Here is a 16504-nt window from a genome sequence, read left to right on the forward strand (position 1 = left end):
CCCCCCCCCACACACACACACATACATCTAAATCGAATCAAATGGGGATATTTATCTTTAACTATCTTTAACTATATAATTGGTGATATTGAACTTTGAGATGTTTTTATAAAGATTCCTTTTTTTGTACTCATGTAATGCCAGATAAATGAATACAATCAAATTTTGTCACAGAATAAAAATAATTTAGCCTCCTGTTTTTTATGTGAGAATTAACTAGGCGCTGTTCATTTATTCGATTTTTTAAAAATCTCAGATAATACACAAAGTAGCGCTCGAAAAATTGGCGTCTTACTATAAAATTGTGGATGTCTTGGAACTCTTCTAGGGAGGACAGCAGACTCCTCTCGGGTCACTTTTACCGAAATTAGCACAAAAAAAATGAGAAAGTTATCAACTGGGGATATCCACAGGTGCCAGTGTATCCCCACTAGGAAGATATATATATACATATGATAATTCCTGTTTCACACGTCTTACAACCCCCCCACACACACTCTAACCACATTGTGTCTTTAATTTCTATAATTCAATCAATGTCCATGCAGGTCCTTTCATTTCCTTGGTCCTCCAGAGGGTAGATCATCGAATCGTTGCCATGTTAGGAGGGGTAATAAGTGGGGTCTTTCTGATAGCATGCGGTTTCATCTCCAACATTACCGGACTTGGTTTCACCCTGGCAATCACAGGTAATAAGTGGGGTGTGTCTGGTATCATGTGGTTTTATTTTAAATATATAACCGCTGTTGGTGTCACCCTGGAGGTTACCCTCGGGCCTTTCTAAGTTAGGTATGGAATCATGTTTGTACGAAAGGGAGTAAAATATATCAGCGATAGAAGAAAACAAATGCATAAAACTTTTTTGCGGCAATCCTGCAGGCTCCATAAACACTTAGTGTTGAGTTGATAAGAAAAATATGAGAAAACTCTACTTCTATATGAAGTTGGAAACAAGTTGTACTTGGCCGACAAAACCTTTTGCAGTGGCATATTATCCGTTTTTATTGTATATTGAAGTAGTAGCGAGCAATGATATCTTTAGCATTAATCTGCAAAATGTTTCACTAATGCTACTTTTTAACAACACTTTGTTATATCATTGACAGGAATTGGCCGATGTTGTGCCTACTTACCGATTGCTCTCATGATGAACCAGTATTTCAAAGAGAACTATGTTCTAATGAACACCATAGCATCATATGGTACAACAGCAGGCGTAATGTTCCTACCCGTTATAACTGAGCGATCTTTAGAAGCGTACGGTTACTCTGGAGTTTTCATGATTCTTGGAGCGATCATGTTTCATAAGGTTGCAGGGGGAGCGGCCATTCGGAAACCAATCTTCATCATGAAAGATAACACCACTGGACAAAGTGATCAAGATCCGTCGGAGGTGACCCGTTATGAACTGTCGGAGGATGACGACGAGGAAGATGGTATAGAAAGAGGTGATCAAATGACCACATTGAAAGATGAATCGCGAAACGATACGGTCCAGGCCCTGGCAGAAGGCCGTTTTGACATCGAGGAAAACATTGAAAATAATGAGACACAAAATGCTGCAATCGAAATAAATGCTATAACAATGTACGAAAAGGATAAAGGGATTTTAGATGACAATGATAACTTCGAGGAGCACGTTCCTTTTCTAAAAAGTGCATGCGATCATCCTGGTGAGGTGGGCGATCTTACTGATGCTACAAGATCTGGTCAAGATGATAGTGAGAAATACAATTTCTGCTCATCATTTATATCTCGCTGCAAACTGTTTATAACCAAGGAAGCTCTGTTCTTAATGTGCCTCCCAGCGACTTACTTTCGTGACTATTCGTTCGAAGCATGGTTGTTGTACCTAGTTCCTCACGCAGAGCAGTTAGGCATCACCCCATCTCGAGCCGTCTTCTTGTCTTCAATTGGTGGAATCGGTGGGATTATAGGCAGAACCATTGCAGTCATTCTCCTCGTTAAGAAAGTACACATGTTCAAAATTTACATCATCGTAGGTTGTATTGCCAGCCTGTCGTTTTTCTTTGATTTCGTCGGCGAATCATTCATCATTCGTTCAGTTTGGGCATTTCTTCAGGGCCTCTGCTTTTTTGTACTGGATACTGCAGACGCAACTTTTCTTAAATTGACGTTGGTAGATGAAAGCAACTTCAGTTTCGGCCTTGGACTGGTGATGTTAATGAAAGGTTCCGGTAGTATCTCGGCAGGGTTACTCACAGGTAGACAAATATCTTGACACTATATAATAAAATATTAAATTCAAGCTTTGTATATTATTATCACAAAGTTGACTAAGACTAGAGAATACCCCTTTTTTGTCAATTCAATCTTCAATTTATTTATCATCCAACATGTTAAAAATATACATAACAGCAAGACATAAGCTAGCAAAATAATAAACGAAAGAATATCTTCAACAAAGTACACAGCTTGTATAACAGAACACCGTGCAGTTCATTGTTAATTCGTAGATGTTTCCTAGTAGGGATGGTTCAGTTGTTTAAAGTGTCTCTAAAACGCACATCAGGGTTTCCTCCTCCACCTCACAAAAGTGCGAGTTCTATTCACGTTCTAATCTGTTTCGAGATTTGTAAAAATAATAATCAGTGGAAAGCAATGCAACGTGTCATTAATTCTCAAATATCGAAACGATGTGACATGTTTTGTTTTCATTTTTTAAACATAATTTGTTAAAACTTTTATTTTTTTTACAAAAATCGAAACGGTAAGCCTGTCATTTTAGAGCAAACTTAGTGATAAGTATTTCGCCTAGGATTTTCCACACTATACGGGGTTTTAAATTAAACAATTAATCTATTTCAGTTTTACTCTTAAATATTTCTGTTATTTTCAAATAGAACCTTGAAGCACTCAGAGATCAAGCTGGCATTTTTATTCGATTGTTTCTTAATCCATTCTCCCATACAGGAGCTTTGTTTGACGTCATCCAGTCTTATACCATCGTATTCATGATGACTGGAATCCCTGTTTTGATCTTCACCATCAACGTTGTAGTCATATCGGTACTGTTAAATAGAAGAGTCAAGTCCAAACACGTTTAGCATCGCTCCCGGCATAATTCATTCAAAGGAATCCTCTCTTCATCCAGGAGCTGTGTTTGACGTCATCCAGTCTTATACCATAGTCCTCATGACGACTGGTATACATCGTAGTCGTATCGGTATCGTTGTTAAAGGTAATACAAAGTTTTGGGAAATTTTGGAAATTGGGTGGGTAGTGAATCTTTACAATTTTGATATATTTGGATGCCCCTGTGGATGTATTATAAGCACTAAAAAAATTAGCCCCTAAAAAATTTCTGTTTTCGAGAAAAATTGAATATAAAAATTTACCGGTGCTCCCGGTAAATTTTGATAAATTTCAAATAGCGCCTATGGCCGTACATTGGTAGCTGCGACCATGAAAATCTCAGAATATGAAGTTGGGATATATAATTTCCAAACGGGAATATCTAATCGCTCGATTTTAGTCAAGAAACATTGTTTCATAGGTATATTAATATCTTGACCTTGAGAGGGAGCTATACAACATAAAGAGTTTATTATCTATAATTTCATAACTTTAGACTCGATTTCAACCGCGACAACGATCAATGTATATTGTAGGAACGCATATGCTTCCAATATGTTAATTTGAACCAAATTCATGACCCCATACCAAAACTTTGTAATACCTTTAAACAGGAGAGTGAAAGATATTTTTGTATAACTTTAGCATCGCTGAACATTTGATTGTGCTTTATTTTAAGGAGTTATGGTTAAAATCCAACGCTAGAAAGAACGCAGTACTCGATCTCGTTTGTGGACATATGGTCCGCTGATACCACGTATGGCGTCGTTGAATCACTTAGAAAATCAAAAGATGTTTAAAAAAACTCCTCCCAACAGATTATTTTTTTTGTACAACTCGAACACTACTTTGTATTTTTGTCGATCATACTAATTCAGGTTGTTTCAGTGTTGATGTTTTTTATGTGACCGTGTAAAGAAATGGAATCAAGCAAGCATAATCTTTCTTTGACAACTTTGATAGCTGGAGTTTAACCAATTTGAACATAAACTTCAATGTGATTAGTCATGAATCATTTGCTTAAGCAGACAAGCATGTTATGATGTAAATTTTGAATTATGAACAATGATTTGTTCTGAATAATTTAATCAGATATGCCAACTTCAAAGTCTGTTAAGTTGGCCGACACATTGGGTTCTTTTTTAATTGAATTGAATTGAATTTATTTACCACTTTCATAAAAACATACAAAGGCAAAGAATACAATACTTTTTTGCAAACATAGAAAAACCACTAAAATGGAAAATACACTAAAGGAAATTACGAAGTGGTTGGATCATCAAAAAAGTTACAAAAACTTATAAGTAGATGATCCTAAAAATGTACACAAAAAAACGTAACAAAAAGGGGACAAAGAAAATACAATACTACAATGGTAATTACACACATAAAAATTGCGTTTGTCAAATTCAAATTTGCTGTATCAGGTGAAGTTTTAAATGATGCTTAAAACTGTTTGAAGATGCACACTGTTTAAGTTTAGGGGGTAGTTTGTTCCAAATAGTGGGTCTTTGAATATGTCATTTTGACTTATGCTACCTTGTTTTTTGGTTTTGTAATATGTATTTTGTTTGTTTATGGAGGAGAGTAATAGAAATTGAAGAATATTTGATGTAATACCTGTATCAGGTAATGTGATAGTTAATTGAGTAAAAGTAATATTTCTTATATAGTAGATGTGCATGTACATGTGTGTGAGAGGTAATCTACTTTGATGGCTTAGTAGGAAATGATGTAAATATAATAATAATTCATTGGTCAAGAGATAAGCATCTCAAAAAGGGTAATTAGAAAATCTGTATTCGTTAAAGGTCTTGCAATTACATGTATCTCCCTTGGCAGATTTCAGAGAGAGAGAGAGAGAGAGAGAAACAGACGCCCAGGTAGAGATAGAGAGAGAGAGAGAGAGAACCATGGCGTTGGTACAAGGAAATCCTTCTGTCCAATGAAATTGCCGTATACAATCGAAACCTTGGTCTATCAGAGCTACCAAAAAACACAATTACATACAAAAGGAAAATAAACAATAACATAGAATACAAAAAGTGGACCCTACAAAATTACCTTGTAACAGCGAGAGTTTGTTATAACTAAGTTCTTTACAAATTCATAAATAATAAGGAAGTTTCGAATCAATTTTAAAATTCAAGATCAATATTCACTATAATCTTGAGTTGCCACTTTGTTTATTTTATGATTAATTGATCATGTTGATTTTTTTCTCGTCCAGTGAAAAATTTCCATTCCATCAAAATAAAGGCGGATGAGAGAATGGCCGATTTGAGTATTTATAACAGATAACATCTTATTTTTAATCCACAGTTTATCACACATTTCTGACCGAAATGCCAATAGCAAATTTGATAATTTATATCCTGCTTATTTTTTAAGAATGTGTGCAATTTTTTAATAATATTTTTTGTTGGCTGAATGCGCAGGATAGGAATCGTCTTTCCTCGTAAAACATCCATTCGCTGCTTACAGTACGAACTGTTATTTCCTCAAACATTAGGCCTATTAAAATGAACAAAAGTTGCCCTAATCTTGAACCTTAGGTCACCCCTTCTGCCTCGTTCGTGTGTGTACTTGGGTTTTTACATAATTGTATCAATCAGATATGATATGAAAAACGTGACTCAGTTGGGGCCCTGCGTCCCTTGCTGAATCAGTTTGTAACTTCCATTGTTAGTTGGGCGTTGTGGCGTGCGACTGACTTGTTCATGGACATGGTAAAGAATATTTAAGCGGGTGCGGGCTATTTTTACAATTTTCTGATTCTTTACATTTCACAGTTTCCAAGCTATCGGAAAACTACATTAGAATGCTCAAACATAATGACGTTTTGGTCCAAAATATGATGTGAATTGTAAGTAAAATGATTTCCTGTCGAGGATCATTGTCAATTCTGTTTTTTTGTAGAGTTTACTTTCAAAGTGATAAAAAGTGAAAAATTTATGCTTGACTGTTCGTTGTGTCCGTTTTCAACTAGTTATAAATATGTCTATGATCTATCTCATCACCGTATAATAATGAATACTATTTAAACACGATAACACGCGTGGGAAAATTTAGATTTTCTCAGAGTGGTAGGGTGAACCATATCGCTACGCCATTTCCCAATGATACACACTTGCCTATTAAGTTGAAATAACTTTATCTTACTTCTTTTTATGAACTGGTTGTGACAATAGGATTTAGTCTTGATGAATAAAGTTTACATCTTCTCAGGACTGTTCTCAGGACTAAAAAGAGTTACCCCCTAGACAATCATCCCCGGCCAATTACCAACGGGACAATACCCCCCCCCTTCCCTTGGACATTTACACCCTGGAAAATTACCCCCGGAAAATTACATCCCAAGGCCAACCACCCCGTGGACAATTACACCCCCTAAAAATTACCCCCTTTGACAATCATCCCACCCCCTCCCCCAGGAAAATTGTCCTCGGGAGTGTTTGTCCTTGGGGTGTAAATTTCCGGGGGATTATTGTCCTTGGGGCAATTTTCCGGGGGTGATTGTACAGGGAGTTATTGCCCTGATACTCAAGAAAAACCGGTAAAACACAAATACTACAACTTGGTGAGCAACAGTCAACATAGTTTATTTGTGCGATTTTCAAACTACCGCCTCTCTCCCCCTTGATTTATTAAACAGTGAAAAACTTTTAACTGAACTTTTAAAAAGAACACTATGTGGAGTTAAAGAAAATAATATATATTCCGCATTTAATATATCAGCCAAGTTCAATTAAAACATGTTCATCCATCGCTTGAGTGCATCTTGGAAAGTAGACAAAATCCACAGTCTGTGACGTCGACGGTTCTTTATGTCTGACTCCACTAACCATCTCGTTGGCCCGAATTCACAAAGGAGGTTTGTCGACAAACCTTGGTTTTCGTACGTCATATGACGCGTTTTACGCGTTTTTTTTACAAACCTGGTTTGTAAAGAACAAAAGGAGGTTTGGCGAAAGAAAAGGAGGTTTGAGCTCAAACCTTGGTCTGAGCTCAAACCTTGCTTTGTGAATTCGGGCCTATAAGTTCAGACGGTATAGAATAAATGCCGGTTCTATCACATAATTTCCCATACCGGACAGTTATTTCTGTATTAATAACTTGCATTGTTAATGTCCCACTCAGGCATGGAGCAGAGAAAAAAAGTCGACGTTATGTCGTATCGGTATACTGTTGAACGTGCTTGCTTGCAACCACACTGGACGGAATTTTCAAAGGGCAAGGTTTGTACAAACGCGTCAAAACGCGTCATATGACGTACATACTCCTTTGTGAATTCGGGCCTCTGAGTGTGGAAAAGAATGAGAATAATAAACAGTGCTGGCCTTACCTGTCGTGATCTTTGATTCCCAAATCTGCTGGTCTACAACATCACATCTATTAACTGGAGATTTTAATATTGACTTATTTAAAGATGATGATAATTTTAATGAATTCCGTCGGCTTAACTCTGTACTTGGTATATTCCCGATTATAAAAGCCCCCAACTTGTATTACGCCAAGCACTGCTACACGTATTGATAATGTATTCACCAATGTTTTTGACTCAGGTAGTCTATGTTCAGATGTTAGTGACCACTTACCCATTTTTCTAGTCTCTAAAAGCTCTAATAACACTTATCAACCTATAGCTCAATTCGCTTTCCTCGGAAATACTCAGATGAATATATGAGATTTTCAATATGATCTTTGTCATGAAGAATGGACTAATCTTTATAATGTGTCAAATGCTAATGACGAATATTCCTTTTTTTATTAACCGTTTTATTCAATTGTTTGACAAGAATTTTCCATCGTCAAAAACTTTAGAAACTAAAAAAACGCAAAAAGAAACCTTGGATTAGAAAGTATTTATTAAGATGCATAAAGAAGAAAAATCGTTATTATAAACACTTTCTCCAAAACAATACATTGGATAATGAAAGAAAATACAAACAATATAGAAATATATTAAATAATCTGTTAAGCATGTCAAAAAATCCTACTTTTCTAAAAGTTTACAGTTATATAAACAAAATACTGAACAGACTTGGTCAGTTATAAACTCATTACTAAATAAGCCTAAACAATCTTAACCTGAATACTTTTTTAATGGGGGGATGGTGAGCAACATTTTTTTCTTTTTTTGCCCCCCGAAATTTGAAAATCGCGCTGACCTATAATATGCTCGGTGGGGGGGGGGGGGGGGGGGGGGGGGGGGGGGGGAAGGAGAATTCATTTTTTTAACAAAAAAATTGAGGGGGGTACTCCCCCATCCCCTGCGTACGCGCCTGGTGCTATTACTCCATTGCTCTCCTTGGTTTCTTTTACTTTCAAAATAAATTACCTCTTAAAATTTCTCAGATGCTCACTCTTAATTACCAGATAGAAAATCACAATACCCGTTTTAAGGATTTTTTTCACTTATGGCAAGTCAAAACAAACAAGGTAGGTGATCAAATCAGTACGACATATCTTTGCTTTACATTATGCTATGAATGCTTTGGGTACTACGATTGTAAAAGGCCTATGGGGCTTATTTATGTAGTTCCCCATTTTATTTTCAAAATTTGTTTATGAATTGCTTTGTATCTTTTGTATCCGCAATGCAATTTTCAATCGATAATTAAATAAATGCGAATTTAATTTAATTTGTATGAATAACGACACTGGAGACCCTCATTTCGTATCGTGATTAGTAGTACTTATGAGTAATGACCCTCAATATGAACTATGAAAAGCGACCCTCATCTCACATTATGAAAAGCGGTGCTTGTGAATATGGTCCTTATATCTTTATGAATAGTGACCCTCTTCTCCTATTATGAATAGCGGTTCTAGAGACGTGGAAAGTTCCACGTTATGAATAGCGGTCCTTGTGTATAGCGAACAGACCCATTTTAACCAGTCTTTACTCAAGAAAAAGATAAGGTTATATCCTGTTATCACCCCTTCCACTCGCCTCGGGGTGATAGCAGGACGTAACGTTCCCTTCAGGCTTTAAAAACAACCATCCCTCTCATAGCAGTCATTATATGTATATTATTCGTACACAATAACACGCATTATATTCCACATACTAAGAATCTTGCTCTACGATTGGTCAAAAGTAAATCACGTCATGAAAGAAAGTTCGCCCATTATTGATAGGAGAAGCAAAAAGTTCGTTACACTGTGTAGATAGTACTATCTACACAGGGCAACGCACTTTCACTGAAGATAGAGGTACTATCTACACAGTGCAACGCACTTTCACTTTCACTTGGACTTTCACAATATTATCCAAAAGCGCACTAAACTAGGCGTAATTAAGCGCGCATTAGGAATGAGCGCAATTAAAGAAAGCACATGCGCGCACCGTACCCTCAAGGGGTTGGGTTAAACTTATTTTTTTTTTGGTGTGAATTTGGGCCTAGGTGTCTTTTATGTAGATGCATACACGTCCTTTTCTTTTTGTAGTTAAATTGTTTTAGAGGGGGAATATAAAGCAAATAATCACCTTTTGGTTTCAGGCGATGGCAAACTATCACTTCCTCGTCGATCAGAATGTATACGCTATCTTTCCTCAGCTTCGCTTCGGAAAGATAGCTACATCCAGATCGCCTCGGAAGTGATAATTTGTCCCATCACCCTCACCAACGGTAATTATTTGCTTATTGGACATTTCAGATTTACTAAGATTGGTAGGTTCAACCATATCGCTACGCAATTTTACAATACTACACGCCTACCCATCAAGTTGGAATAACTTTTTCTCACCTGTTTCATGAACTGATTGTGCCGCGAATATGATTTAGTCTTGATAGATTAAATTTATATCTTCTGAGGACTGTATAGATCAATCCAAAATAATAGAGATTGATAAATAAAGCTCTCAAAAGATATAAAATCGATCATGAATGAATCATATTGTCACACACATTTCATGAAAAGCGATAAGATAAAAAATATTCCAACTTGATAAGCAACAGTGTACGTCGTTTATTTGTGCGATTATCAAACTACCACCCCTCTCTTCCCTTGATTATACTGCTTCAGGAATAAATATTGAACTGAACTGTTAAAAAGTACACCATATGGAATCAAAGAAAATATATCTCTCGCATAACTACGCCAGATTAGTTCAATTAAACTAGTTCATCCATCGCTTGAGTGCAGCTTGTCCCAATTCACAGTCTACACGTGATATCGACGGTTCTTTACTTCGGGCTCCACTTAAAGTTACTATGTCTCTTTTGCAGTTAACATCAAATTCTGTAGAGCTTTGCAGGAATTATGAATATGTCATGTATGTCCTATCTGTGAAATTTCAACATTAGCAGTGTCCTAATATTCAAATTATGCAAGGAAACCCGTTTACTTGCTAGACTTCACTGTCAGACACTATTGAGTGACTGACTGGTTTTTTCTTCTTTGGTAATAACATACATAAAATGAGCTGTAAAGGATATATAAACATGAACATAAATAACCCACTTCTTGTTATGGCTAAAATTAAATTGAATTAGCGCAGCTAAAATCTGAAAATCAAACTATTACTTACTGGCTCTAGAGCTCTTAAGGCGATTCGACAACTAATAGTCGTTATTTTCCCACTTAAAGACATTTTCAAGCCTCCTTTTTTTGTTAGGGAAGCTCTAAATTAATATTATCTTTCAAATGCCGTTGTAATTTAACCTTTTCATTTTTTGGCCTACAAGTGGGACATAGTACCTTTAACACCTCAATGGAATACATGCCGGTTTTATCAAAAAATTGCACATACCGCGCAGTTATTTCTATAAGAAAACTTGCATTGAAATATTCCTCTCAGGCATTGAGCAGAGAAGGAAAAATTGCCTTTATGTAGTATCGGTATACTGTTGAACGTGCTTGCTTGCGACCACTCTGAACGAGAAAAAGAATGAGAATAATAAACAGTGCTGGCCTTAATGTTGGTGGGTGGATTGTGACGGGTAGCCGGAATGAGTAGGGGTAGACCTCGCCTCGGACAATACAGATGACAATGGCAGCCTGAGGAGTAGAGTTGGTGCTCTTTATTCTGTAAAGGACACACCGCTATAAGCGGGATGGGAACGGGGTCGAGTAATGACAAACAGTTATCAATTACAAGAATAAACAACGACACATCTTTCAAAATATGACAAAAATAGGTAATCAGTGCTCACTACACTAAAACATTTGAATCGTTAATGACATTAACTTAAGACATTGCAAATGCCCAAAGTGTATAAGCTGGATCAATAACGAATTCCTAACATAATTAATCAAACTTAAAAGATCATAATTCTTCGTTAATCAGGTTTCTCTACACCAAAACCTAATACATATTCATTAGCGCCCAAGTTCCCGACTACAATAGTCACACTCCAAGGCCCAATCGACCGTACACACAAATGCATTCTACACGTACCCGTGCAGGCATAGCCTACGCATCCATTTCCTCTACGTGTAATCTACTTGTACATTGAGAAGTCACACCCTCTGAGCATTACGTAACAACAATATCGCCTTAAATTACACCTTTCTGTTAACAAATATCATGTTCTTTGAACATATTTGTAAGCCTTATAATGATACTAATTCGTTTAAACCAGGATATGAACAAAACATAATAGCAATATTATCAAATATAACAACTAAAACACACATAAAAACTAAACCTTGCTTACCTATAAGCGGGGTGGGAACGGGGTGAAGGTCAAGGTTCTAACGCCCGCCACCAACGACCTCCTTACATCCTTCCCCACTTTAAATAGTCATCGTCCCTTGATGACTCATAATGCAACAAAAACCATTTCTCAACATCAATTACATGTATTATTAACAATATCTATAAAATCAATTAAGAGGAATAATCTCCATAGAACATACATTTATATACTACCTCAAACAATCTGGGAGGTACTTTATAAAATAGATATCGTCCTAATTGGCATGTTTGCTTGTTTCGTTCCATTTCTTTATCACAAACCTTTTTTTTTTTTTTTTTTTTTTTGTTCATAACAAAACATAGAAATATAAATCGGCTAAGAATGGGAGAGACTCCGTATGATAGTTTTCTAATCAAAGCAAGGAAATGATACATTATTAGCATTCGACTTATTCTAGGTAACAACAATAACAAAGAAAGACAAGTAAGTAAGACATACATAAAATATATGCCTCCCTTGTCACAACATTTAACTTGAAATTGTTTAGCAGCTTGCATTAGATGGATATCAAATCTGTATACGACACTTGCATGACACATTACCGGTAGTCGAAAAATAGCTCCTACTGTCAAAATCACTACAGTCTGGCAAAGGTATACGATACTTGAATGATATACGACACGTAAATGATACATCAGTCATAGCTCTCACTGTCAAATTCACTAGTCTTGCAAAAGTTACTTTTAAAATATGAAAGGATAAATCAGGAATATATTCAGATTAAGCCTACCTCTTCCCGCCCCCTTTTTTTGTTGGGGGGGGGGGGGGGGGGGGGGGAGGTCAAATAAAGATGGAAACAACATCTTTATAGTATGTAAAAACAAATTATCACGTTACCTTTCCAAAAATACATACATGTATAGGTATATTTTTGGTTGTTTATATAGTCACAATTAAAGGTCTTTTCCATACTCAGGACTTTCACTCGTGTCTTAAGTATACAAAATGATTGTGTAGAGGCGAAACCGAACACAAACATAATCACCAAAAATATATTATAATACCATACTACAATACAATATAATATAATACAATATATTATGAGTAATCTAGGCATTAGGTATCTCATTTTCCTCATTAACTGAAAATAAAAGGTATCATCAAAAACTTGTTCAAGAAGTAAATAAACTTCTCAGTAGTATGGGCTTAGCAGTCAAAGCTAAGAAGTGTCGTTCTTTATCAATTTCAGGCGGTAAACCAACAGTTATTGATTTTTCCTTAGCTAGGGAACAAATTGCATCTGTACAAAAAAAATCCTATTAAATTTCTAGGATCTCACATTACTTTCAAGATGAAAACTTCAAAAACATATGATTTCATCCGTGATAAGGTTGATAGTACCCTCACGAATATAGATAGTGTAAACATAAAAAAACGAGTATAAGCTAAAAATTCTTAATGATTATGCTCTCTCCTCTATGAGATATATGTTATCTGTACATGACCTTCATGCAACTCACTTTGGACAACTAGATACACTTCTAGACAAATACATTAAAAAGTGGATGGGCATCCCTCGGTGTGGTGCCAATATTGCTGTAGTTCATGCCCCAAGGGGGCTTAATATTCCCACTATCTCTGAACTCTACCAAAAATGTCATTGCCTTGCCTACAGTAGATCTAAAGTTAAAGGCGACGAAATGGTAGTTCATGCCCTAGATCAACAAATGGCCAGAGAGTAAAACTGGACCAAAAAGTCATCTACAATCCAGGTTGCACACCAAATTCATTAATGTTAAATATTTGAGTTGACAATTCCATTTGAAACCAACATTCAACAGGCCCACCAAAGAAAGCTTGACAGGTACGCCGGACTAATACATGATATCTCAGAAGCCGGCTGGACTCCCAAATTACTGTGTGTAGAGATAGGTTCCCGAGGTTTGACAACTCCTGACAACAAAAAAAAACTTATAGATATGTTGAAAACATGTAAATGCAAAGTAAGGTATCCACAACTGAGAAATGAAATCTTGAAAACCGTACTGTTTAGGTCGTATGTTATTTTTTACAGCCGGTCGGAACGCACCTGGCAATCACAACATTAACTACCTTGTACGACTTGCAATAGCGAGACCTCTTTCTCTCCCTCTCCCTCTTTCTCTCTCCCTTTCTCTCTCTCTTTCTCTCTCTCTCACTCTTCCCCTCTTCAACCCTCTCTCTCTCTATGGAGATAGGTTCCCGTGGTTGATTACTCATTAAGAAAAAATTGATAGATATGACCACGGTATGTAAATGCATTATGAGGCATTGCTAACTAAGAAAATAATTATTATTTTTGTTTTTGTTATTTTGTATTGTAATTGTTTAAGCCTGCATGAGATGCATCTAATGTAATACAAATCTCTGTCCTGGGTTTTATGTCACATCTTTATTATTATGTTATCTTGAATAAAGATGAATAAACAACACTCCTTTTCCTCGTCATTTAGGTTAAAGAATTCAATGCGATCGATGCCTGGTCAAATTAATCTCCTCTAAGTGTAGTTTGTATACCTCTGGGGAGGTACACCACGCGTAGCTCTTCTAGGGTACCTCCTTTGCTCCAGCCGTTGTTCCTTTGGAGACAAAGGATTGGCGGTCTGTGCCACCACTGGTACATTTTCCAATTCACTCCCATTGTTACTGGGACAAGGACTGGCGACATGAGAGACACCGACTTCAGACTCACAAGTGCCTTCATCTTCATTACCCGGGGGTCCAGAGGAGGAATCCCCAGAGCTACTAGTGCCTCCCGAAAGGCTCCTGGGAGATTCAGTTTGAATTGGACATTGGCGGTAGTGTAGGACATAACCAACAGGTGTTCGGCTTTCTGATTCAGTTTCATCTTCCGTTAACTGTTTGTCTACATCTCCCCCTGGTAGCCAGGGGCAGTGTTTCAACTGGGTCCTGTGTAAGACCCTCTCCTTGCCCAAATGGCTCCTTACTACGTAGACTGGGCGATCTGGAAAGGGCTGCTTTACCACCATAAAAGGTTCTTCCTCCCAGTAATCGGCTATCTTTGATCGACCCCTGAATCCATGTCGTCGGACTAGAACATACTGGCCTACTCCAAGAGGCTTCTCAAAAACCTTCCGGGCCTGGAGTGCTTTACGTGCCTCCACCGCAGCCTTAGCGTTCCTCGTTGCAATGTCATTATGTACGCATCCCATACTCAATATGCAAATTAATTGGTGTCAGATGGTTCAACTAGAAATATACCAACAGTCAGTCATCAACTGGCGCAACTGAAAATATGCACACGGACCAGTAATCAACTGGTGTGATGAAAATATGCCAACAGTCAGTTATCAACTGGTGCAAATAGAAATATGCCAACAGTCACGGGATTATCACCGCGGAACTTAAATGGTAACTGTGAAACCATCAAGACACCCAAGAAAAACTCATTGTTCACACCTAAATATCACGGATTCACATCTAAGATTAGTAATCAGTTTTAGTCACAAGATCATCACCGTGGTACTTATGGCAACTTTGACTACCATTTAAAAACAGGTGTTTCAAGACACCTAATAATGACTAATTTTTCACACCTAAATATCACGAATTCACAGCTTAGATTAGTAATCAGTTTTAGCCACGTGATCACCACCAAGAAAGTTATGGTAACTTTGAAACCGATCAAAAGGGTGTTTTCAGACACCTAAGAATTACTAATTTTCACACCTGGAAATCACGGATGCCCAGCTTATATTAATAATCCGTTTGAGTCACGAGATCATCACCGCGGAACTTATGGCAACCTTGACTACCATTTAAAAAGGTGTTTTAAGACACCTAATAATTACTGATTTTTCACACCTAAATATCACGGATTCACAGCTTAGATTAGTAATCAGCTTGAGCCACGTGATCATCACCAAGAAAGTTATGGTAACTTTGAAACCATTCAAAAGGGTGTTTTCAGACACCTAAGAATTACTAATTTGACACAACCAGAGATTCACGGACAGAACAATAAGACGATTAGCCGGTGCTAGTAACGTGATTATTACGATCAACCTTGGATAACCTGTGAAATGATCGATAAAGGTGCTTAAAAGACCAAATAATTACTTATTTATCACCACCATCGGTTAACCGATACAAAACTCGTTGCTTGGTCAAGTGGTTATTTGGTCATAAACACTTGATTTACAGAGGTTAGTGGAATCACGTTACTCCAGTCGATGAAAACGTGAACAGGAGTACCTTTTGTATTTAAATGAAGACACGTGTCGATAACGTTTAAATCTAGTTCAAAAGGCACCATACTTTAAAATCAATTAAAATACATTCCCAAAAGAGGTTATTTTTTAGTGTTCTGTTTATTGGGTTACCTCTCACATACATGTACATGAACATCTACAATATATGAGATATTACTATTACTAAATTTACTTTCACGTTACCTGATACAGGTATTACATCAAATATTCTTCAATTTACATTACTCTCCTCCATAAACAAACAAAATACATATTACAAAAAAGAAAAACAAGGCAGCATAAGTCAAAATGACATATTCAAAAGAACCCAATGTGTATCCTAACTTAACAGACTTTGAATTTGACATATGGCACTGTTTTTTTATAACTATGACCAAATAGCTAAATGGCCCTTTGAGAGCCTGAAACTTTACAAAGATAACGAAGTAGAAATCAGTTACAACTTTTTCTTGTAGCATTGACCTAGATTGACCTCCCATAGCTTAATGA

General features: G+C 36.8%; 1 protein-coding gene across 1 annotated transcript; it reads left to right on the plus strand.

Annotated features, from left to right (window-relative positions):
- The first annotated feature begins 1535 nt into the window (after window positions 1-1535).
- Window positions 1536-3210, plus strand: LOC105438926 (monocarboxylate transporter 7). The gene is made up of 2 exons (XM_011667303.2): window positions 1536-2225; window positions 2935-3210. The coding sequence occupies exons 1-2, from the start codon at window positions 1586-1588 to the stop codon at window positions 3066-3068; spliced, it is 774 nt and encodes a 257-aa protein (XP_011665605.2). The 5' UTR covers window positions 1536-1585; the 3' UTR covers window positions 3069-3210.
- Window positions 3211-16504: the final 13294 nt, after the last annotated feature.

Source organism: Strongylocentrotus purpuratus, unplaced genomic scaffold (genome assembly GCF_000002235.5).
Source record: "Strongylocentrotus purpuratus isolate Spur 01 unplaced genomic scaffold, Spur_5.0 spur5_scaffold_21, whole genome shotgun sequence".
Lineage (NCBI taxonomy): Eukaryota > Metazoa > Echinodermata > Echinoidea > Camarodonta > Strongylocentrotidae > Strongylocentrotus > Strongylocentrotus purpuratus.